General features: G+C 37.3%; 1 protein-coding gene across 2 annotated transcripts; it reads right to left on the bottom strand.

The window, feature by feature from the left end:
- Positions 1–654: 654 nt before the first annotated feature.
- Positions 655–16417, bottom strand: LOC134755500 (lysozyme-like). Of its 2 annotated transcripts, none has more exons than XM_063692054.1 (5): positions 16258–16417; positions 8894–8982; positions 8109–8169; positions 2286–2418; positions 655–795 (listed from the first exon to the last, which is right to left on the bottom strand). In XM_063692054.1, exons 1-5 carry the CDS (start codon positions 16388–16390, stop codon positions 660–662), a joined length of 552 nt encoding a protein of 183 aa, XP_063548124.1. In that variant the 5' UTR covers positions 16391–16417; the 3' UTR covers positions 655–659. The 2 variants fall into 2 exon arrangements, with proteins under 2 accessions (XP_063548124.1, XP_063548123.1); XM_063692053.1 differs by lacking the exon at positions 16258–16417 and adding an exon at positions 13916–14065.
- Positions 16418–20511: the final 4094 nt, after the last annotated feature.

The following is a 20511-nucleotide window of genomic DNA, read 5'->3' as shown; positions in this document are numbered from 1 at the left end:
GAGGTTCTTTCATTAAGCTCATTTTTAGGGTTCGTACCCAAAGAGTAAAAACGGAGAGTACTAAGACTCCGCTGTATCTCACGAATCGTGATAGCTAGACAATATACATTTTCACAGATGATGTATTCTAAAAACAGAATGAAATAAATATTAAAGTGCGGCTCCCATACAACAAACGTGATTTTTTTCGTAATGATACGGAACCCTTCGTGCACGAGTCCAACTCGCACTTAACGGGTTTTTTTGTTTTAGCTTTCTGGCACCGGAGTCCCAAGTTATACTGAGAATTCACCAGAAACAATTAATTAGCAAATTAATACGTAATTAGTAAATAAATAATAAATAAATAAATAAATACATAAATATTATAGGATATTCTTACACAGATTGACTAAGTCCCACGGTAAGCCCAAGGAGGCTTGTGATATGGGTACTCAGACAACGATATATATATAATATATAAATACTTTAATACAAAGAAAACACCCATGGCTCAGGAACAAGTATCTATACCCATCACACAAATAAATGCCCTTACCGGGATTTGAACCTAGGACCATCGGCTTCACAGGCAGGGTCACTACCCACTAGGCCAGACCGGTCGTTAGAAATTTAGTAAATTCTGAGTAAATTCAGGTAGAAATAAAACAACGATTGCATTAAGCATGTACTCCATACACTTGTCTGATATACGAGTATTGCGCTTTGCTTCTAACCAGCCGTCTTCTTTTCCTGAGCCTCTCAGCGTAGAGGTCTCGCTCGGGGCTAGACCGCGGCGAGCTCAAGTCTGGACATCTAAAAAATTACATTTAGATCAGACAGGGTACAACGAGTAAGTAATATTATGGCGTATTCGAATTGTAATAGGTTACAATTAGGAATTAGGGATGTACCGACTAGTCACCGACTAGTCGGGAAAGCCGACTATCCGACCACATTTGTAGTCGGTGATTAGTCGGCGACTAGTCTGCAAAAAAAGCCGATTAGTCGGCAATTTATAAGTGACAGAAAAACTTACAATAGATAATGAATTTGATCCGGCGCGGTACCATGGTCGCGTTTTTATCACCTGTCATGTCATGCATCACTTTCGCTTGTTACTTGTTAGAACGTCACAGGCATGGTGACAAATGATAAAGAGCCGGCCATCTTAGCCCTTCTACGGTGGCAGCATGGTTCCATTTTTGTCGCATGTCACTATGCTTGTCACTTATGCACTTACATACTTGTTAAAACGTGACAGGCATGGTGACAGGTGATAAAAATGCGACCGTGCTACGGCCGCTGGATTTGTTATGGACATGAACTGTCAGTGAATAAGTGTTTTTTTTTATTCAATCAGAAACGTCACTTTTATCACTGACAGACCTTGTCCATAACAAAATAAATCCAGGTCAAAATCATAACTAGTTTTTGCAATCAGAATATGCCTCATAGTTTGTTTTGCTTTATAGGTACCTATATTTTTTTAGTTTTAGAAATCGGCAAATAAATCCGCCAACGATATTAAGCAAAACATTGAAAAGAGTCAGATTAGAACTACGATGGAATAGTAGATTGTGTCACAAAGGAGCAAAATGACATATTTACGGCGAGGGCGTATATTGAATCCTGAACGAAGCGAAGGATTCTATAATTGAATCCTAAGCGTAGCGAGGGATTCTAAAATAGAATCGTGAGCGTAGTGAGGGATTCAAGTGTTAACGCCCATGGTGGAAATAATTTTGCTACCATGTGACACATACTGTTTTTCACATCACCAATGAGAAAATTGTTATTTTCCAAAATATTATTTTAACCTAAAAATATAGTATACAAAAAAGAAAAAAAATCATGTCCTAGAACAGAAAAGTGCTACTTTGATCCCCCCTAGCAGGGAAGAAAAGTGCTGCTTTGATCCCTCCTAGCGGGGAAGAAAAAGGCCCATTTCGAATAGGTGATGTGAAAAACATAATTAATGTCATTACCGGGTCTAAGGGGGCCCACTGACTATCAGTTCGCCGGACGATATCGGCCTGTCAGTTAGAACAAAAATTTGACAGTTCCGAACAACTGACAGGCCGATATCGTCCGGCGGACTGATAGTCAGTGGGTCCCTTAACGCTATTAAACATTATTTTTCAGCTTATGTGTACTAAACGCGAGAGTTTAAAGTGTTAAGTATACGATGGAAAACACGACAAATTCATACAATACACTCATACAGACATGAAATATACATAGTAATTATGGTTAAGGTTTCCCAAAACAGTTTTATGGTGATAATTATACGAATATACACTTACTTGTATATTTCCTTTGTGATGGTATCGTCGTTCTTACACCGCACAGTCCACTGGTTCCAATACTTGAAGCCTTCTTTGTGGAAGATGTCGACAGCGCACGCCGTGTCGTCCGCTATATCGTCATCTAGCAGCGCTGTAACCAATTTAAACTATAAAAAATAATGGTTTCTACCTTAATCGAAGACAAATTAAAAGATATATATTAGGAGGGGACGTAAAGCCAGGAAATTAGAAAGAAACCAAATATAGTTCATCTGTTAAAGTTATTTTATACTCATGAATCAAAATATTGAAGTGTTTTATTTTAAACGCATTCTCGAAAAATTTAAACATATTCTATATATAATATTGTCTTCGGTTACTTCGATAGTTACTCATGAAATTAAGCTATGAAAACGGATTATATCGCGTATATTGAATTTATAATACATCCCGACGTTTAGAACCCTTTACAGCGTTCGTGGTCAACGGGTGGTGTCGGGGATGTATTATAAATACGCGATATAATCCGTTTTTTATTGTTTTATTTCATATTCTATATAATTTAGACTCACAACACGAGTTATACATAATATACATAATATACAGCGCCAGTTTACAAATTAAATTATCTGCACAGTCATCTCATTTAAAAACTATTAGGGAATAAAACGAACGATCGCCAAACCATCATAAAGTAAGATGAGTCCCGACTCGACCACTTAAATAACACTAGAAGGCGAGAAACTAACTCAGACCCAGCTAACTTAAACCGACATTTTACGAGCCGCGGTCGCATTTAATTTTAAGAATACAATTTAATACTAGCGGTTTCTGGCGCCCTCGTACGTCAATCTAGAAAGTAATAACAGATGGAGACGTTTAATCGCATTTATATACCAGGCGACGTGTTATATTTTTATCACGTGATAAATGATAAATAAATTAGACAGTTCGAAATAACTTTTTTTTTTTTTTTAAGCCTACTAAGTGTCCCACTGCTGGGCAAAGGCCTCTCCCCTTGATTTCCACGACTCCCGATTTGGTGTTTCCTCCGGCCAGTTGTTCAGGAAGCTGTCCAGGTCATCCCGCCATCTCCGTTTGGGCCTGCCCCGTCCACGCCCCTCTACCGGCATCCACTTGGTTACTAAGCTAGCCCACCTCTCCGGATGCATGCGGTAGACGTGACCGGCCCAGTCCCATTTGAGCCTAGTGGTTTTCTCGCCTACGTCAGCGATGCCGGTTTTTGAGCGCAGTAACTTACAATTTTTTTTTTACTGGTCTCACTATATGACGGCACATTCTTGGCAGTATTCACACAGCACATTCTTAGAGGTATAGTGTTAGAAATTGTGTCTGTAAAGAAAACTGATGCGACATACATGTCTGCGAAAGCATCGTTAGGTACTGTTGAAATAATATATCCGTTACCGGTATAACTAAAAATCAAAATATCTCATAGCATTCACAATTTTTCTTTAATATTATATAATAGTTTTTAGGTAAGGATAATGATTGATCAGATTAGCTAAATTAAGTGCATATACATAAACAACCGTGATACCGAAATTGAATACCGGTTAATTAATATGAAAAATATACAGGTATTCGGTCCCTGATCCTAAGATAACACTAACGAAAAATTTGGCAGTAGTGGATTCGTAACTGTTTTAGAGAATATTTAATACAACTGTAGATAGCCACCAAAGTCAAACTCATTTCAATAAATATACATAAAGACTCGAATTTTTAAATCCGTATAAAAACCATTTACAGGGCACATTCCTTGTAAATTAATAAACGAAACATTCTATAACAATCAGATTAACTTCGCTGTTGTCCTTTTAATTAAGCAGACTGACTGACTCCTGATCGCATGATCCCAAATGCTTCAAGTCTAAGTACAGATTGAGTTTTCGAGTGTTCAGACACTAAAAATGCACAATCGTTATACTGGAACTAGGTTTGGAGAAATCCCGGGTTTAAAAGTAACAGGTAAAAATATCACGCGTATTTTTCTTAGGTACTTGTTGTTAGGTACCTATTGCCAGCTTCTAGGTCTGGAGCATGATTCGTATTTAACAACTTGTGACGGTTTTGATCTGATTTTGATGCGACCTTGAGATCGGTCACGCTGATTGGTGCATACGAAATTAATAAGGTCGCATCATAACCGTAACAACACACGGACTTTTAAACCGGATCGTAAACCGCTGGAGACGGATTGTTTGTTTGTGTGCCTGTTTGTCGTCGCTTGTTAACTGAATGTACCGCGCGGTAATCTACCTTAATCGATATTTAAAAGTAAATAAAACCGGCCAAATGCGAGTCGGACTCGCGCACCGAGGGTTCCCTACTTTTTAGTATTTGTTGTTATAGCGGCAACAGAAATACATCATCTGTGAAAATTTCAACTGTCTAGCTCGGTTCATGAGATACAGCCTGGTGATAGATAGACGGACAGACGGACAGCGGAGTCGGAGTAATAGGGTCCCGTTTTTACCCTTTCGGTACGGAACCCTAAAAATTGTCAGGCCAGCTAAGGGTTCATTCTCTTTTACGGCTGTGACACAAAACTCGAGAGCGAATAACTTACAAAAAAAAAACGAGAAAAAAAAAACATTTCTTAACTAAGCTTGCATTCAACTCACCCACTGTCAAAACAACCGAGCCAAATCTACTCACAATTTTTATAAATACTTGCAAGTATTTAAAAAAAATACTTCACTCGAGAGCTCGGATTTTAAACCCGTCGTAATTTTACGACTCATCCCGTGCACCGGACGTAAAACGTATCGTAAACCGCCGGAGACGGATTGTTTGTTTGTGTGCCTGTTTGTCGCCGCTTGTTAACTGCAACATTCTTACGTCTAATAATGTTTACGAGCACCAAACGACAGATGGACGAAAAAGGTTACTACATGGTCTGGCCCAGTCAACTATAGAGGTAAAGGGCGCCCCCGAGAACGGTGGGCTGACGACATAGAAAATACGGCAGGAAAGAACTAGAAAAGCAAAGCAGGAGACCGAATCTGAAGACTATTGGAGGAGGCCTATACCCAGAAAGGGGCCTTAGCTTATTAAGTTAGATATATATACTTTTTTTTTAAATTAAACACAACTGTAAATATTTTTGGTAAGTTAAGGAAATAAAGGCTTTATTATTTTTATAATAATGTTTACGGATCGTGTCGTGAAGTTTTTAATTGGAAGGCTATCATATGTAAAGCTGTTAGAGCTAGACCAAGCTAAGTTGGCAGCGATTTTGATAACCCAGACGGTGCAAGTGCTAGGAAACATCATAATTTCATAGAAATTGGAGGAGAATTCTGGGCTATCAAAATTGCTGCCAACTTAGCTTGGTTTATCAGACAGAGACGCTATGATACATATAGTTAAAATAATGAATAAACAATGGGTTCAGAATCAGATAGGTTTTTTTTGTTGTTTTTTTTTTTTTTAATGCAACTATAACATAATACGAAGTTATAAAAAACTAATAATAGGTCGCAGCCATTTATATCGTAGCTTTTAGCGTTTTGGTTTTTATAATTTTTCAACTTAGATACTGATTTGCCGTCGGAAAGTTTCCGAAATTGTGAAATTTCTACATTGAAAACTTTTGGAATTTTCTCATATTTTTGTATGGAGATGAAAATTTTCCGTTTTTAAAGTTTCCCTAATTTCTTATGAAATGTTTCTGAAATTTCCGAGAATTTTTTCAACACACACAGAATGCCGGTTGTTATATAATATAGTTTTATTCATATAACAATAGGTTAGGTAGGTACCTATTGTTAGTTATAAGTTACTACTCACATGTTTATATTGGGGCAGTGCTCGAACAAATTCTAGTAAATTTGGACACGCTGGACAAAAGCACCAATTTTTTTTCGGGCACTTGTTAGGTCCATAGCTTTAAGTTTTTTAACCCTTAGGTGCATACGGTATCAAAAATGATACCTTATCTTTTTTCCACACCAACATTCATATTTTTTTTATCATCACGGTTTATTGACCGAAGTTAGATACCTTTGCTCCAATACTAATTAAAAAAAAACTGGCAACCACATAGTGCATCCATTTTTAAACTAAACGTCAAAAGTGTCAATTTGTGCGGTTACTTTTTCCGACAGTGAATTTTGTAAGTTTTAATTATTGTTTATCTGGTGAATGCCGTGATATTTTGAATAGGAAAAAACTGTACAAGTAAGGTTGGTATTCATATTTATCTTACATAATATGCATTTTTGTTTGATTTGTATTCTTTGAAATATTTTTTTTAGTTTTAAGTTGGTATCAAAAACGATACTCCATGTGATAACGTCTTTTTTCGTCATATCAAAAACGATACTCCATGCAGTCTGCTCTATTTTTCTACTTGCACGGCTTGTGACATTTTTTGTATTTGTTTGTATTTTACTAATATTTGGCATGTAGTTTGGGTGTGTATATGAGTTTTTATTTTTTCTACAGCAAGGTTCGTCATAGAGCATTATAAGATAAGGACATAGAAGAATTATTTGGCACAGTTAGAAGGTGGAGAAATATCGGAAGACGATGCCGAGTCTGACGGAGATGATCTCGAGTTTTATCCAACTCTCGAAGAACTGTAAGCATCTCTTGAGGAAGATGAAGAAGGAACGTGACGAAGAAACATTCTACAACATATGCCTTCACGCGATATAGAGTTTGACGGAATTGGGCACATTCAAATAAAGGGAGATAAGGGGATGAAAAGTCAAAAGGGTTGCAAACTACTCAGCAGTGTACAGTGCAATAAGTGTAAGTTTTTTATGCTCGAAGAAGAATTCTGACTGTTTTAATGACTTCCATTTGTAGTTAACGTTTTTCTGATTGTTTAAATTCTTTATTTAAAGTTGATTATTAAAATATCTTTAAAATTACAAAAAGTTTTTTTTTAGTGCTTACTCCATGGAGTATCAAATATGATACCAAGGAATTTTTTATAAAAAAATAATTAAAATATGACTATATATTTTTTTTACTATTTTTCCCATCATTGACGTACATTTTCTAATCACATATATTTTTTTTGCAAAAAAATATTAAATCATGCACCTAAGGGTTAATAGGAACCAACTCCTCCATCGGCCATATTTAATTTTATGGCGGCCATTTTGAATTATAGTTAATTATTAATATCTCGAGTTCTAAGTCACATAGAATCACAAACTTGGTGTCTAAATATACATATTTGGGGTCAGGGAATTCCTAGATAAGTATTTTACCGATATCTCAGTTACTAAATTACTTGAAAATACTAAATTGGTGTTTATTTATATATTTGGTTTAAGTTAAAAACATGTCAGCAATCTAAATACCACGAATCCATCATTATAAAATATTTGCAAAAAAGGTAAATTACTAGTAAATTAATTAGACGCGGCGTAGAAATATTTTCCCAGATAAAACTGACCAGGAGAATTAACCCCTACCACTCTAAAATCAACCCATATTATTGAGAATCTTCTCTAAATCGAAAGTTCAGATAGCAGAGTCGCTTAGCGATATGTTGAAGCTAAAGCTTTAAAGAAGGAATTCGATTCTAATTTTAAAATTTGTTAATGTTTTGTTTATTGACGCGCACCTCTCGCACGACTTTCACTTAATTTCGCATGCACCAATCAGTATGAGCAAATTTCGAGGACGTATCAAAACCAATTGAAACCCGTATCAAGTTATTAAATATGAATCGGGTTCCAGATAATAATTACAATAATAGTCTAGAATACCAATTTTTCAGTAAAAAGGCACGAAATTTTCGTATATATTCAAAATATTTTGCTAGACGCATTTCTTCGTAAGAAAATGGATGCTTACATTCGCAGGCTATGTTGCACTCGCCACCTTTCTTCCCCGACCGGCACCAGCGGCTGGGGATCTGAAAAACAATCACATTAGTACGCTTGACGTATCGTTTCATATTGTAGTTAGAAATATTCCATGGTATCAATATAGCGTCTCACTTGCATTTAGGTACTGTTGTGATCCGTGTGATAGAAATGCCCTGATGTTACATATTTAAATGTACACACCCAACTATAGTCCTAAGAGTATATTAAACTTTCATTTCTAATTCGCAGTGATAAGGCAACATCTATACTAATCCATATCCATACTTTTAATATTATAAATGCGAAAGTCTGTCTGTCTGTCTGTGTGTTACCTCTTCACGCTTAAACCGTACACCTCTAGTACACCTGTACACCTTAAATACCTACAGACATAAGGGTTTTTAAAGATAAAGGTAATTTTAAAAAAATCTGCTGTGCCATTACAATTTTAAAAATATGGTAATGCAGGGGTCCATCCTTCCCTGGTAGCAAAATGACGTCAGCGACGTCATAATGACGTATAAATGCTACTGGGGTTATTTTCATACATAACAGAGAGACAGCAAATGACCACCGAGTTACTGTGATTAAGAATATTTACAGTAGTTATTTATAGAACAAAGCTATCGGGATCGAGGCCTCTTTCTTAATCACAAAACAGAAAATGCAAATAATTGCCAAGTATTCTAAAATATGCATTTTACGAAAGTGTCCAAAAACTTATGTACAACGTAAAGTAGAATGGCCCCAGGTACATATTAAACAGGTTACCTGATAAAGTCCATAATATTTCTTCCCGCTCGGCGTGACGACGAAGGCCCTTGTATCCCTGTTGCTCACTTTCTCAATTAGGCACACCCCTGTCAATTAAATGCCAGCCATAAAATATACAATATAATTAAAGGACTTGCGACTTCGCGAGTTTCGAATATCGTGAAACCTCCCAAATACAGGACGTTTTTGTTATGTCGGACCATACTCTGAGGGGTGAATATGCAGGGTGACCTTAGGCATTGGACAAACCCTGAAATCCCACGTAGGGTTACTTCTCAGGAATGCTCTAACGTTAATATTTTTTTTAATTAGACCAAAAAATAAAAAATAAATTTCAAACAAAAGTTATTTCCAATAATCTACAACGAAAAGAAACATGCTGTATTGATCATTGGCAGTGCTTTTGACAATTTGTTCGAAAATATGCGGCGATGATGACATTTGTCAAAAATCAGAATCTTATTAGTGTCATAAATAAAAAAGATAATGAAAAAGGTCAAAGAAGGTTTCATACTATTTATGACCTCAGGAGCTACTAACACATACAGGCTGCTCCAAAGTAAAAAATCGTAATTTGTTAATTTCTTCGTAACCGCTACACCGGATGTTATGAAACTTTGTATACTAGTTCTAAATACCCTAATGCATATGTACATTTCGGCTTTGTCCAATGGCTAGGGTCACCCTGTATACTGAACAATTTTTAATGTGGGGCCTACTCCCAAATCACAAAAAAAAATATGGTTGTATGTAAAGTCGGTTTACGGACGATAATTTTGCGTGAAAACGTAAAAAAAAAACATCTGTCCACAACGTGGCCGTAACGTTACTATGGAAATCTGTTCACAACGTTACCATGGAGATCTGTCCACAACGTGACACTTTTTCGTGCATGATACCGGTGTTCATCGATTTATGAGACGTTATCACGTCAAAAATTGTCCATCTCTTACATTTCGACGAATCATACATATTCACCCCTATGGTATAGTAAAACTATAATTCAAAATTAACTCTAATTATCCTTGTTCAATTATGATTATAATTTAAATATCGCAGTACTAAGGCAAAATATTTTTATAAGTGAAAGAAATAACTCTGACAACACTATAATTTATACAAGGAAGATTGGATTTGATACGTAATTACGGACTGAATTTGTGAAACATAGTTATACTACTAAACTATTAACAAAACTTCCGTGAGACACAGACATATTAAATATATTAATAACGGGTCACTCACGTGTTTTAAGTCGAAAACACGTGAGTGACCCGTTATTAATATATTTAATACTAAACTATTATAATATTGTCTTCAAATAAAACTATGAAAACGGATTATATCGCGTATATTGAATTTATAATACATCCCGACGTTTCGAACTCTTTACAGCGTTCGTGGTCAACGGGTGACTGAGGAAAAATTACAAAATGCAAAAATACCCACATACTAAAATAATGAACAATCATAGACTACAAACTTTAAGGCTGGTTGTACATGCAAAATCGGTTCATAAGGCTAGTTATACACTATAATTATTTTTCAAGTAAAGATATATATATATACGCGATAAAAACTTTTTTTTTTTTTTTATCGCGTATATATATATATCTTTACTTGAAAAATAATTATAGTGTATAACTAGCCTTATGAACCGATTTTGCGTGTACAACCAGCCTTAAAGTTTGTAGTCTATGATTGTTCATTATTTTAGTATGTGGGTATTTTTGCACTTTGTAATTTTTCCTCAGTCACCCGTTGACCACGAACGCTGTAAAGAGTTCGAAACGTCGGGATGTATTATAAATTCAATATACGCGATATAATCCGTTTTCATAGTTTTATTTCATATAAGTTAGTTATTCATGAATAGTGAGACAATGTTAGTAGCAGAACGGGACGTGACAACGCTTACAGCCATATTATGTATTGCCTACATATAGCTATGTATTACAGCTGACCAAGCCGCCTTTTAAAAACGTTTAACACTAAAATGCCAGAGGTAATTGATAAAAAAAAGACCAAGTGCAAGTCGGACTCGCGCACGTAGAGTTCCGTACCATTACGCAAAAACGGCAAAAATAATGTTTGTTGTATGGGAGCCCCACTTACATAATTTGATGTTATAGCGGCAACAGAAATACATCATCTGTGAAAAATTCAACTGTCTAGCTATCACTGTTCATGAGATACACGGACATGACGAACGGACGGACGGATGCCTGGTGACAGACGGACGGACGGACAGCGGAATCTTAGTAATAGGGTCCTGTTTTTACCCTTTAGGTACGGTATTCCGTACCCAAAAATCTACTGTCAATATCTATGTGTAAAAGGTCTATGTTAAACCATATTCTGTATATTTACAGTATTTAAATACTATTTAAGTGTATCATGATTGTTATAATTTTGTATATTTTTAAATGAATTGATTATCTTATCATAATGTTACATTGTACGGAAGGTTACATTGGGAACTATCGCAAGGCTGCTGTTGCAGTGTTGCTAAGCGGGAAATGGTATGGTCATTGTCAGTTTTTAGGGTTCCGTACCCAAAGGGTAAAAACGGGACCCTATTACTAAGACTCCGCTGTCCATCTGTCCGTCTGTCCGTCTGTCACCAGGCTGTATCTCATTAACCGTGATAGCTAAAGAGTTGAAACTTTCACAGATGATGTATTTCTGTTGCCGCTATAACAACAAATACTAGAAAGTACGGAACCCTCGGTGCGCGAGTCTGACTCGCACTTGGCCGGTTTTTGATAAATTTCGTTGCTGCATTGCTCTCTCGATTAGGACATTCAATCCGTCACTCAATTTATCAAGGAGAGTGAAAGTGACATCGCTTTCCCGCTACTACAAAGCTAGGTACTACACCAGCAGCAACGCAGTTGCGGTCTCCATCCGAATGACACCTTTTTATTTACTTAATACGAATAGGTATTGTCAATAATTATCACACTACTAGTACAATACGATTACTCCGTGGGAAGATCCGTGTTGATTCAAGGAAAACCCATTGTTAATAAGATAGGCGCATAACACACGCAACAATAAACCGCCGCCCTCCTTGGCAAAACGCGGTTGAATCCAAGGTTTGTAAAATTTTAAAGCAGTAATAGTCAGTTTTAGCATTAATAGGCCGGGAAAACGCTAGGTCGAAGAAGAGTAATAGTCAGTTATATAACATTGCTGGGTTTCGCTTGGAAACGTAGAGCGAGATGAGCGTGGAGAAATTGAACAATTTTACGTACGTATAATTACGTCTCGAGTGATCCGTTTTAGTATATAATAATAATATTTCAGCCTATATACTGCTGGGCACAGGCCTCCTCTTATGCACTAGAGGGATTGGGCTATAGTCCCTACGCTAGCCCAATGCGGGTTGGGGATTTCACATACACCTTTGAATTTCTTCGCGGATGTATGCTGGTTTCCTCGCGATGTTTTCCTTCACCGAGAAGCTAGTGGTAATTATCAAATGATATTCCGTACATAAGTTCCGAAAAATTGGTACGAGCCAAGATCTGAACTCGCGACCTCCGGATTGAAAGTCGGACATCAGATCCACGCGGCCACCACCGCTTTATTATATTCATTCAATATGTCTGAGTCTTGCAGAAGTTAAGTTATTAAAGTATGTACTTATAATTTTCATACGGGGGGCCTAACTAAGATAATGAAAATCATTGATAGAAAACGGCAATGAAAACTTAAATATTGTATTGAAATAGACACGTGGCTTTTCGTAGCATCTGGCAACCAACCGTACATTGATAAACGGGATCAATGTACGGTTGCCATCTTTGCTAGGCCCTCAGGTATTGTCGTGGTAGAATGTTCGCGATCCCAGGACGCCCCCCCAAACGGCATATTGTGGGAAACGCCGGTGTGGGTTTAATGGGTAGGCTCCGCCCCCTCTTTTCTCAATCAAAAGAGCTGGGAGGTGAGAGTCCCACATACCCCCCCATAATAGGCCTGCCTCAGGTCAGGGGGACGATGCGTAACAGCATTCCCACACCGAGAAAAAATGGCCCTCAGGTCAGGTCATTCAAAGCGCAATTGCTGCATCGCGCAACTGCGGTTCGTGGCATAATATCGGCCCGTGTGTCGTGGCCACATTTCGTGAATCTTGATAAGCAAAAACTGCTTACTGATAAGTACCTATTAAAAGTTTGTATTGTACCTTTGAATTTATAATTAACTATTTTAGAACCATAAAGGATTCGCCACTTTGTTTCTGCGATTCAGTTTAAGGTAGGTACAACCTTTAGGATTTTACTTTTAGATTCTACAATAAGTAAGTAAATATTCTTTATTGTGCACCATAGGAAAGCGAAATACAAGCTTTAGACTAGGTAACAACAGGCGGTCTTATCGCTAAAAAGCGATCTCTTCCAGACAACCTAAGTCCCTGTGTTCCTGTTTTCAATAAGTCAACAAAATTATTTACAGTACATTTTACGGTGTATTTGGTAACTAATGTTCAGTCCTGATTTTCATACCTACTAATTTTATGAAGCGAGATTTTGATTGAAAATATTTTTGTTTTGACTATTGATTAATAATAAGAGTAGGACGAATTATTTTTCGTAAGTTTTTGCATTGTTAGCAAATCAAATTATTTTATGAAATATTTTTATTTGTGTTTTTAAGTAGTCACACTACTATATATAAATTATAAACTGAAATAGATATCATACACTAAATAAAAAGTGACCAAGTCCACCGGTGGCCGAGGCGGGAACTCGCGTCTTCAGCTGCTTACGCGCGTTCGATTCCCGCCTCGGCCACCGGTGGACTTGGTCACTTTTTCTTTAGTATATTATATCTATTTTAGTTTATAATAAAATTCTTAATAAATAAATAAATATTCTTTATTGCACCACAAAGAAACAAAATTTTTAAAATTGTTAATGTACTTTAAATCTGCTAATGCACTCACAATACCTATTGTTTTAAGTCTATTTTCCTACTAACACTGGTTTTATTGTTTCCTCATAATATTCTACTCACATTGTCCAAGGAAAAGATCGTTTGGGATTCCCACTCTACCCAATTCGCGAACAAGTTTACATCGTGTATCAAACCTCTTTGCCCGCGCACTTGCATAACACAACACGATTAAACATAAAACGTGTGATATCCTCATGACTTGAATTGATACTGGCATATAAACAAATAAATATGAAAATCAGTCGGCACGTACAAGATTGATAAAATAATAACAAAGGATTAGAGACTGTGTTGATATTATAATAAGGTTCAAAATGTAACGAATAAAAGTAGTAAGTAGAGTCAAACTTTTTGCAGCCGTTACGCGTTCGGAGTTTAAATGTCAATGTCATGCGTTGTATAATAATTAGGTGCGGACCGCCGGCTTCATTGTGGGACAGGTATGAACTTTGTATGTAGGTTTAGGTACTGTATGTACTAGTAAAAAAAATTAAGAGGTAAATTTCAGATTCCTGTTGACTTGAAGTGGGAATTAAACTAATTATATACCTATATTTCCAGCTTGTACTTGATTTGAACGACAAAATTTTGACCTGTTTATCAATGACACATGCACTAAACTTAAGAATGAAATGATTAAGAATAAGAGCGTTTTCACATTGTCCAATCCGATATCGGATGTCGGAAGGAAGTAAAATGTAAGATATATGTGTTTCTCTGTAATAATGTATGCATTTGATAAATCATTATTGCTGAAAAACGATAAATAACGCAAATAAGGCGGACTTAATGCCAATGGCACTCTCCTGCAGCTGTTTTTGTCATAGGCGCCTTCCGACATCCGATACCGGAAAGGCGCTTCTGATAAATTCAGCCATGTCGGAGCCCCCCGTCAGCTTTCGGACCGATAATATTTGTTTGTGAGCGTATGTGTAGGCATAATGCTTGTTGTAGGGTGCGTGACCGCTAAAGATGGCGCCCGGGTGCGCCACCGCGGATGTCGGATCCTACATCTGATATGAGATCGGACAATGTGAAAACGCTCTAAAGGAGCTGACTACAGTCCTAGACCAATAACGTCCACACACATAAGCGATTATTGCCTGCCGGTAATGGCCTGCTACCACCTCTGCGACTACAGACCAACAGTTGAGAGTCGTCAGTTTTCCGCCGTACGGCCGCCTACCGGAAACGGTCTGATATAAGTTTGACAGGTCCCTACAAATTGACAGTTCGCCGGACGATATCAGCTTCTCGGTTAATCGCAACTGGCCACACATTAACAGTTCTATTTTAGATTTCGGACTGACGATGGACTGACGACTTTTCGGACTGACGACTATTCGATTCCGGTCAGCGTCGACAGATATCTGCCGGACAATCCGTAGTCTGCAAGCCAATTAAACACACACTATCAGATATCCGGCCGGCGGCCTGTTGACCGTCATCTCATGTCAGTCCACTAAAAATCGTGTTATTTTAATTAGTTTTACGATAGTTGAATTTTTATAAATAGTTACATAGATATTTGCTTCCTATCAAAAAAACAACCACTTATTTAAGTATAATTTTGTTATCCGCACTTAATGTTATCAGTGCTGTCATTAAGATAGTGTTTCCTCGGATTAATCTTCTTATGCTAAGCAGTCGTAATGACCATTAAAAAACCAGTTTAAATTTTGAACTTATTGCTCAACAATACGGTTAACAATTGAATAAGTTGTCCAATGGCTGTTACGATGTTATGCGCAGTAGGCACGATTAGCAATAAGAATATCGATATAGCTACCGTTCCTGCGCACCTTTGGCATTTCTGTAGATAAAATAATTATGAATTATCGATTTCTAGTTGGTATTTAATTACTTTTTGTTAGTATAGTGTTCCAATGCTAGGGAGAAATAAGCCTCTATAATTTCTAATCTTTCCGATTATTCCGTCTAGGATATCCTGCTATAAAAGGTACAGCCACACTCTGGTTGACAATCTGGTTAGTGTCTAGGTCACAGACAAAAAACATATAATTAGTCTGTAATGTTTAGTTATTTTGTAATATTTTATAGAAAATATCAATATTTGTTTTAATAAAAAACGTAACGTCCTACTTTTTAGATCGGAGTTTAACATGTTTACAAAATAAAACGATGTGTGAAGTTTTTTTTTAATTACTTACAGGATACCTAAATGGCTCGGCGAGACACATCTTAACCGTAGTAATGTTTCTCCTCGTGTTTTCGTGATAAGCTTTTCGTGATGTGAGAGTTAACCGCAAAAAAAAAAAAACAAAATTACCTACTCCTTCAAAAATTAAATTATCCAAATCCAAAAAAAGTGCCAGAAAAGGTTTTCACAGACTCAAGCTAATAGGTTTCCGAGGTATCCAACAGTATCCGATGATACTTACAATTTCCAAGAAAAGTTTTTTCAATCCTTTTCTGTTTCATCAACTCAGCTGCCAACTTGCATCGCGTGAACACTTTACCGTTGCACACACTAAACACAGCCAGCAACACACAAATGTGTGTTTTTATGTGCATTGTGTACTAACGCGAAAAACGAGTGGACGCTACTTATATAATGGCGCGAAGTAATCTGGGAAATTGATGTATATACTGATAATATTTGTAATACAAGTTAGTGTTATCTACGAACTATAATAACTATAGAAGTCTAGCTATATAAATTTGACTAGAGCTCGAAAATTACCCCACGGGAATTAGTGCCTCGAGGGGCTCAACTCTACTACGCGCATGTTGATAACGTCACATATTGTAATGCCGCGCAATAAGATTGACATATTATTATTATTTGTATATCCGTTACAAATTATCGGGTTTTAAAGCCCGGTCATTTAGAAGGCGTGCGTGGGGATATAGATCTAACACGTATAGAGGCCGTTAGGAGTGATCTGATATCATATAGAACGCCTGATGAAACCCATTCACTGGTACATAAATAGATACGCGTAAACCGGTTTCTGCAGGCATTGGGAGCTATTATAGAAAAATGGAAAGTCCTGGTCTATGGTTTAAATTTGGGTGGAAAATAAGACTGGGCTTTCGCTAAGAGTTCCGGACACCTGCTATAACATTGTGCTATCAGTGTTATCGAGGCAGGCGGTAACTCGCCACTCGTTAGTTGGTCACCTGATACGCCGTCGTAAAGACGGCCAGGCGCAACACCGGCGTGAGTGGCTCAGGGGTGTCGAGAGGTGTGCTGCGCTTTCTCCGAAGTTACTCGCGGCGTTATGCCCTTTAACATTTCCACCCCTGGAGCATATAGCTCTGACAACTCTCCTCTGGACAGCCAATTAAGGCAAGCCAGAGCTGAGAGTCCTGTTGGTCTCTACCTATAATAAGTGACGGATCATCACTCATTTTATCAAGGTAATTGACAGGTTAGACATCCGAATTTAACCTTATTTATGAAGGGTTAAAAGAAATGAAAAAAAAAATATAGATAATGTCATCAAAAATTGATACAAGAGGAAGATTTCTAAATTCGTATCATATCTATTAAGTTAAAAATACTTTAAGTATCTCAAAAATAATATAAATCATGATCTAATATTTTTTATTTTGTAAGGAAAATTGACTGGCCCGGAAATAATGTTAATTACACAAAAATAGCATGTAGATACATATTTAATTAAAGCCACAAAAAATATTACTTCACCAGAAAAAAGGTGCTACTACAAGACTACAGAAAAAGTAGAATTTCATGAAAATCGGATAGCAAAATTTGCAAGGATGTCACGCCCGCGCTGCAAGATAGAGCCCAGTTAAGCCAACTGTCCGTGGATTCTGATTTCTTGGCGAGGCATCCGTTCAAACCACAGGTGTGATCGATCCACAATGTACAAGATGATTTGTCAAATATCAGAAGTGCGATCAAAATCGCAATGATGTCAAGTGTTATTAGAGGAATTGAGTTCAGAAATAACACGTGATTGCGTAAATTTTGTTGCGATTTAATCCAAGATATAATCACCCACCGTATATCCTGAATATAGTTTTTCGTAGTTTCCAGTCCTTACGTTTTGGTAGGTACACTCAATATGTATTAGCTTTTTTTAATACTACGTCGGTGGCAAACAAGCATACGGCCCGCCTAATGTTAAGCAGTCTCCGTAGCTTATGTTGTACGCCTGCAACTCCAGAGGAGTTACATGCGCGTTGCCAACCCTAACACTCCGCACCCTCGTTGAGCTCTGGCAAGATTACTCATGGGCAGAAACACAACACTATGAGTAGGGTCTAGTGCTATTTGGCTGCGGTTTTCTGTAAGGTGGAGGTACTTCCCCAGTCTGGCTCTGCTCTAAATAGATCTGGAATAACATCCGCTGTGCTGTGCCCTACCACACAAAGCGAGATAACATTCACAGTGCCCATACCTCTCTTTTAGACGTAGTTTAAGGACACACCCGGGTCGGGTGTATTAGCTTAAGAGTGGTCACGTTTTTTCATTTGTACTGCGTCTTTCGCACTAATGAAATGTTCGTATACGTGATGACTTCCCTTTTGCACACTGTAGGTTATTTTATGATCTTTAAGCGCAAGCGTCATTCTAGATAAATGTGGCTCTTGCAGTCACATTTTAGGCGCTGAAATTTATACAGTTAAAGTTGGTCGGGTTTTTAGATCCCATAAGGTTTATCATTTTTTAACGATGTCAACATCATTAAAAAAATTAATAAAACTAACTGGGCCTCTGTCTCTTAGTTTGGCCTCAAGCGATCACTCGCTCACGGTCTGCAAAAGCAACAATAACTCTGTCCGATGGAAATGGAATGCGACTGCGACTCATCCGCAGCGAAATTTTGATGAGCGCTCGACTTTTACGATAATCGCACGGCGCTGGACGGAGTCCACAAGCAGATAGATTCATCAATGTATAAATGGACTAGATCTTTAGTGAATACGTTTGTCTTTGTATTTGTTTGTGTTAATACTATTAGGACACAAATTTAAGTAAGGAAATTTATTCAAATTTAAAACTAATAAATTGTGAATATTACCAACATAAAAAAACTGGCCAAGTGCGAGTCAGACTCGCGCACGAAGGGTTCCGTACCATTACGGAAAAAACTGCAAAAAAAATCACGTTTGTTTTATGGGAGCCCCATTTAATTATTTATATTATTCTGTTTTTAGTATTTGTTGTTATAGCGGCAACAGAAATACATCATCTGTGAAAATTTCAACTGTCTAGCTATCACGGTTCATGATATACAGCCTGGTGACAGACAGACAGACGAACAGACGGACGGACAGACGGACAGCGGAGTCTTAGTAATAGGGTCCCGTTTTTACCCTTTGGGTACGGAACCCTAAAAATTACATTAAAATTAACTAATACCTAAATGAAATTAAAACTAAACTTAGATTTAGATTTAGATTTAGTTTATTCAGAAACAATACAAGCATTGTGTTTGAAATCCTTACAATATAAAATTTACAATATATACAGCCTTAAATTAAATATAAGTTTAAACTATGCATCTACAATTTAACAAGTCAACGTGCATATACCTATTAATAAAAATAAAATAAAATTTAATTATAAAAATAAAAAATAAAAACACTAATACAGTTAAGACAATACAAACAATCGCTCAATGTGGGAAATCCGCAAAGATCTCGTCAATACTGTAGAAGCACCCCCTCAATAAAAATATTTTTAATTTTTTTCTAAAATGTTCATAGTCCGTGATGACTTTTAGTTCTACAGGCAGCTTGTTAAAGATTCTGACAGCCTGGTATTTCACACTATGCCTTGCAGCTTGTTGTCTAGGGTAGAAAGTTGGCCTAATGTTTTTAGTACGCGTTTGAAGGCGCAACTCCTGTTCTGTAGAAGACTCGTACTTTGATATATTTTTGACAAGGGAAGTCAACAAAACGAGAACGTATAATGAAGGAACTGTCAAGATTCCCAACTTCACAAAGAGATCACGGCAGGATATCCACTGTGGAAGGCGCAGAATGGTTCGGATCGCTCTTTTTGTACGACCAGAGCTCTATTAATATTTTGTTTGTAGCTATTTCCCCAGAATATGATGCTATACCTTAGCTTGGACTCTACTAACGCATAGTACACTGTCTTGAGCTGCTCTATCGTGAGCTCCTCCCTCAGGCTTCTGAGCGCGTAGCAAGCTGACAGAATAGTGTTTTCTATATTGCCTATCTCCGGTTTCCAGGTCAGCTCAGCGTCCATTCGAATACCAAGAAACTTGACCACATCGATTACGTCTACCGATACTCCGTTTAGCATGACTTCAAGCTTATCTGTTTTTTTTGTATTGTTCTTAAATAATATTATTTGGGTCTTTTCCGTATTCAATCTTAAATTATTTATGTAGAACCAGTACTGGAACGCCGCTAATGCCTTTCTCATGAGTTCGCTAAGGTCATCCATGCTGTCTGCAGCTACAACCCCGCTGGTGTCATCGGCAAATAAGGTTAACCTGCAACCAGGCACAGTAGAGTTCATGTAATTAGCCAGGTCATTCGTGAATAAAATAAAAAGCAAAGGCCCCAAAACAGAACCCTGTGGAACGCCTCTTTTAAGTCTAATGAAGCGAGATCTGGCCGCAGTCTCCAAGTTGTCTTCAAGATTTTTTAACTCCACAAATTGCTGACGGTTATTGAGAGAGCTTCTC

This window comes from Cydia strobilella, chromosome 2, assembly GCF_947568885.1.
Source record: "Cydia strobilella chromosome 2, ilCydStro3.1, whole genome shotgun sequence".
Lineage (NCBI taxonomy): Eukaryota > Metazoa > Arthropoda > Insecta > Lepidoptera > Tortricidae > Cydia > Cydia strobilella.
Note: the sequence above shows the minus strand (reverse complement) of the source record. Positions and strands in the feature narration are given on the sequence as shown.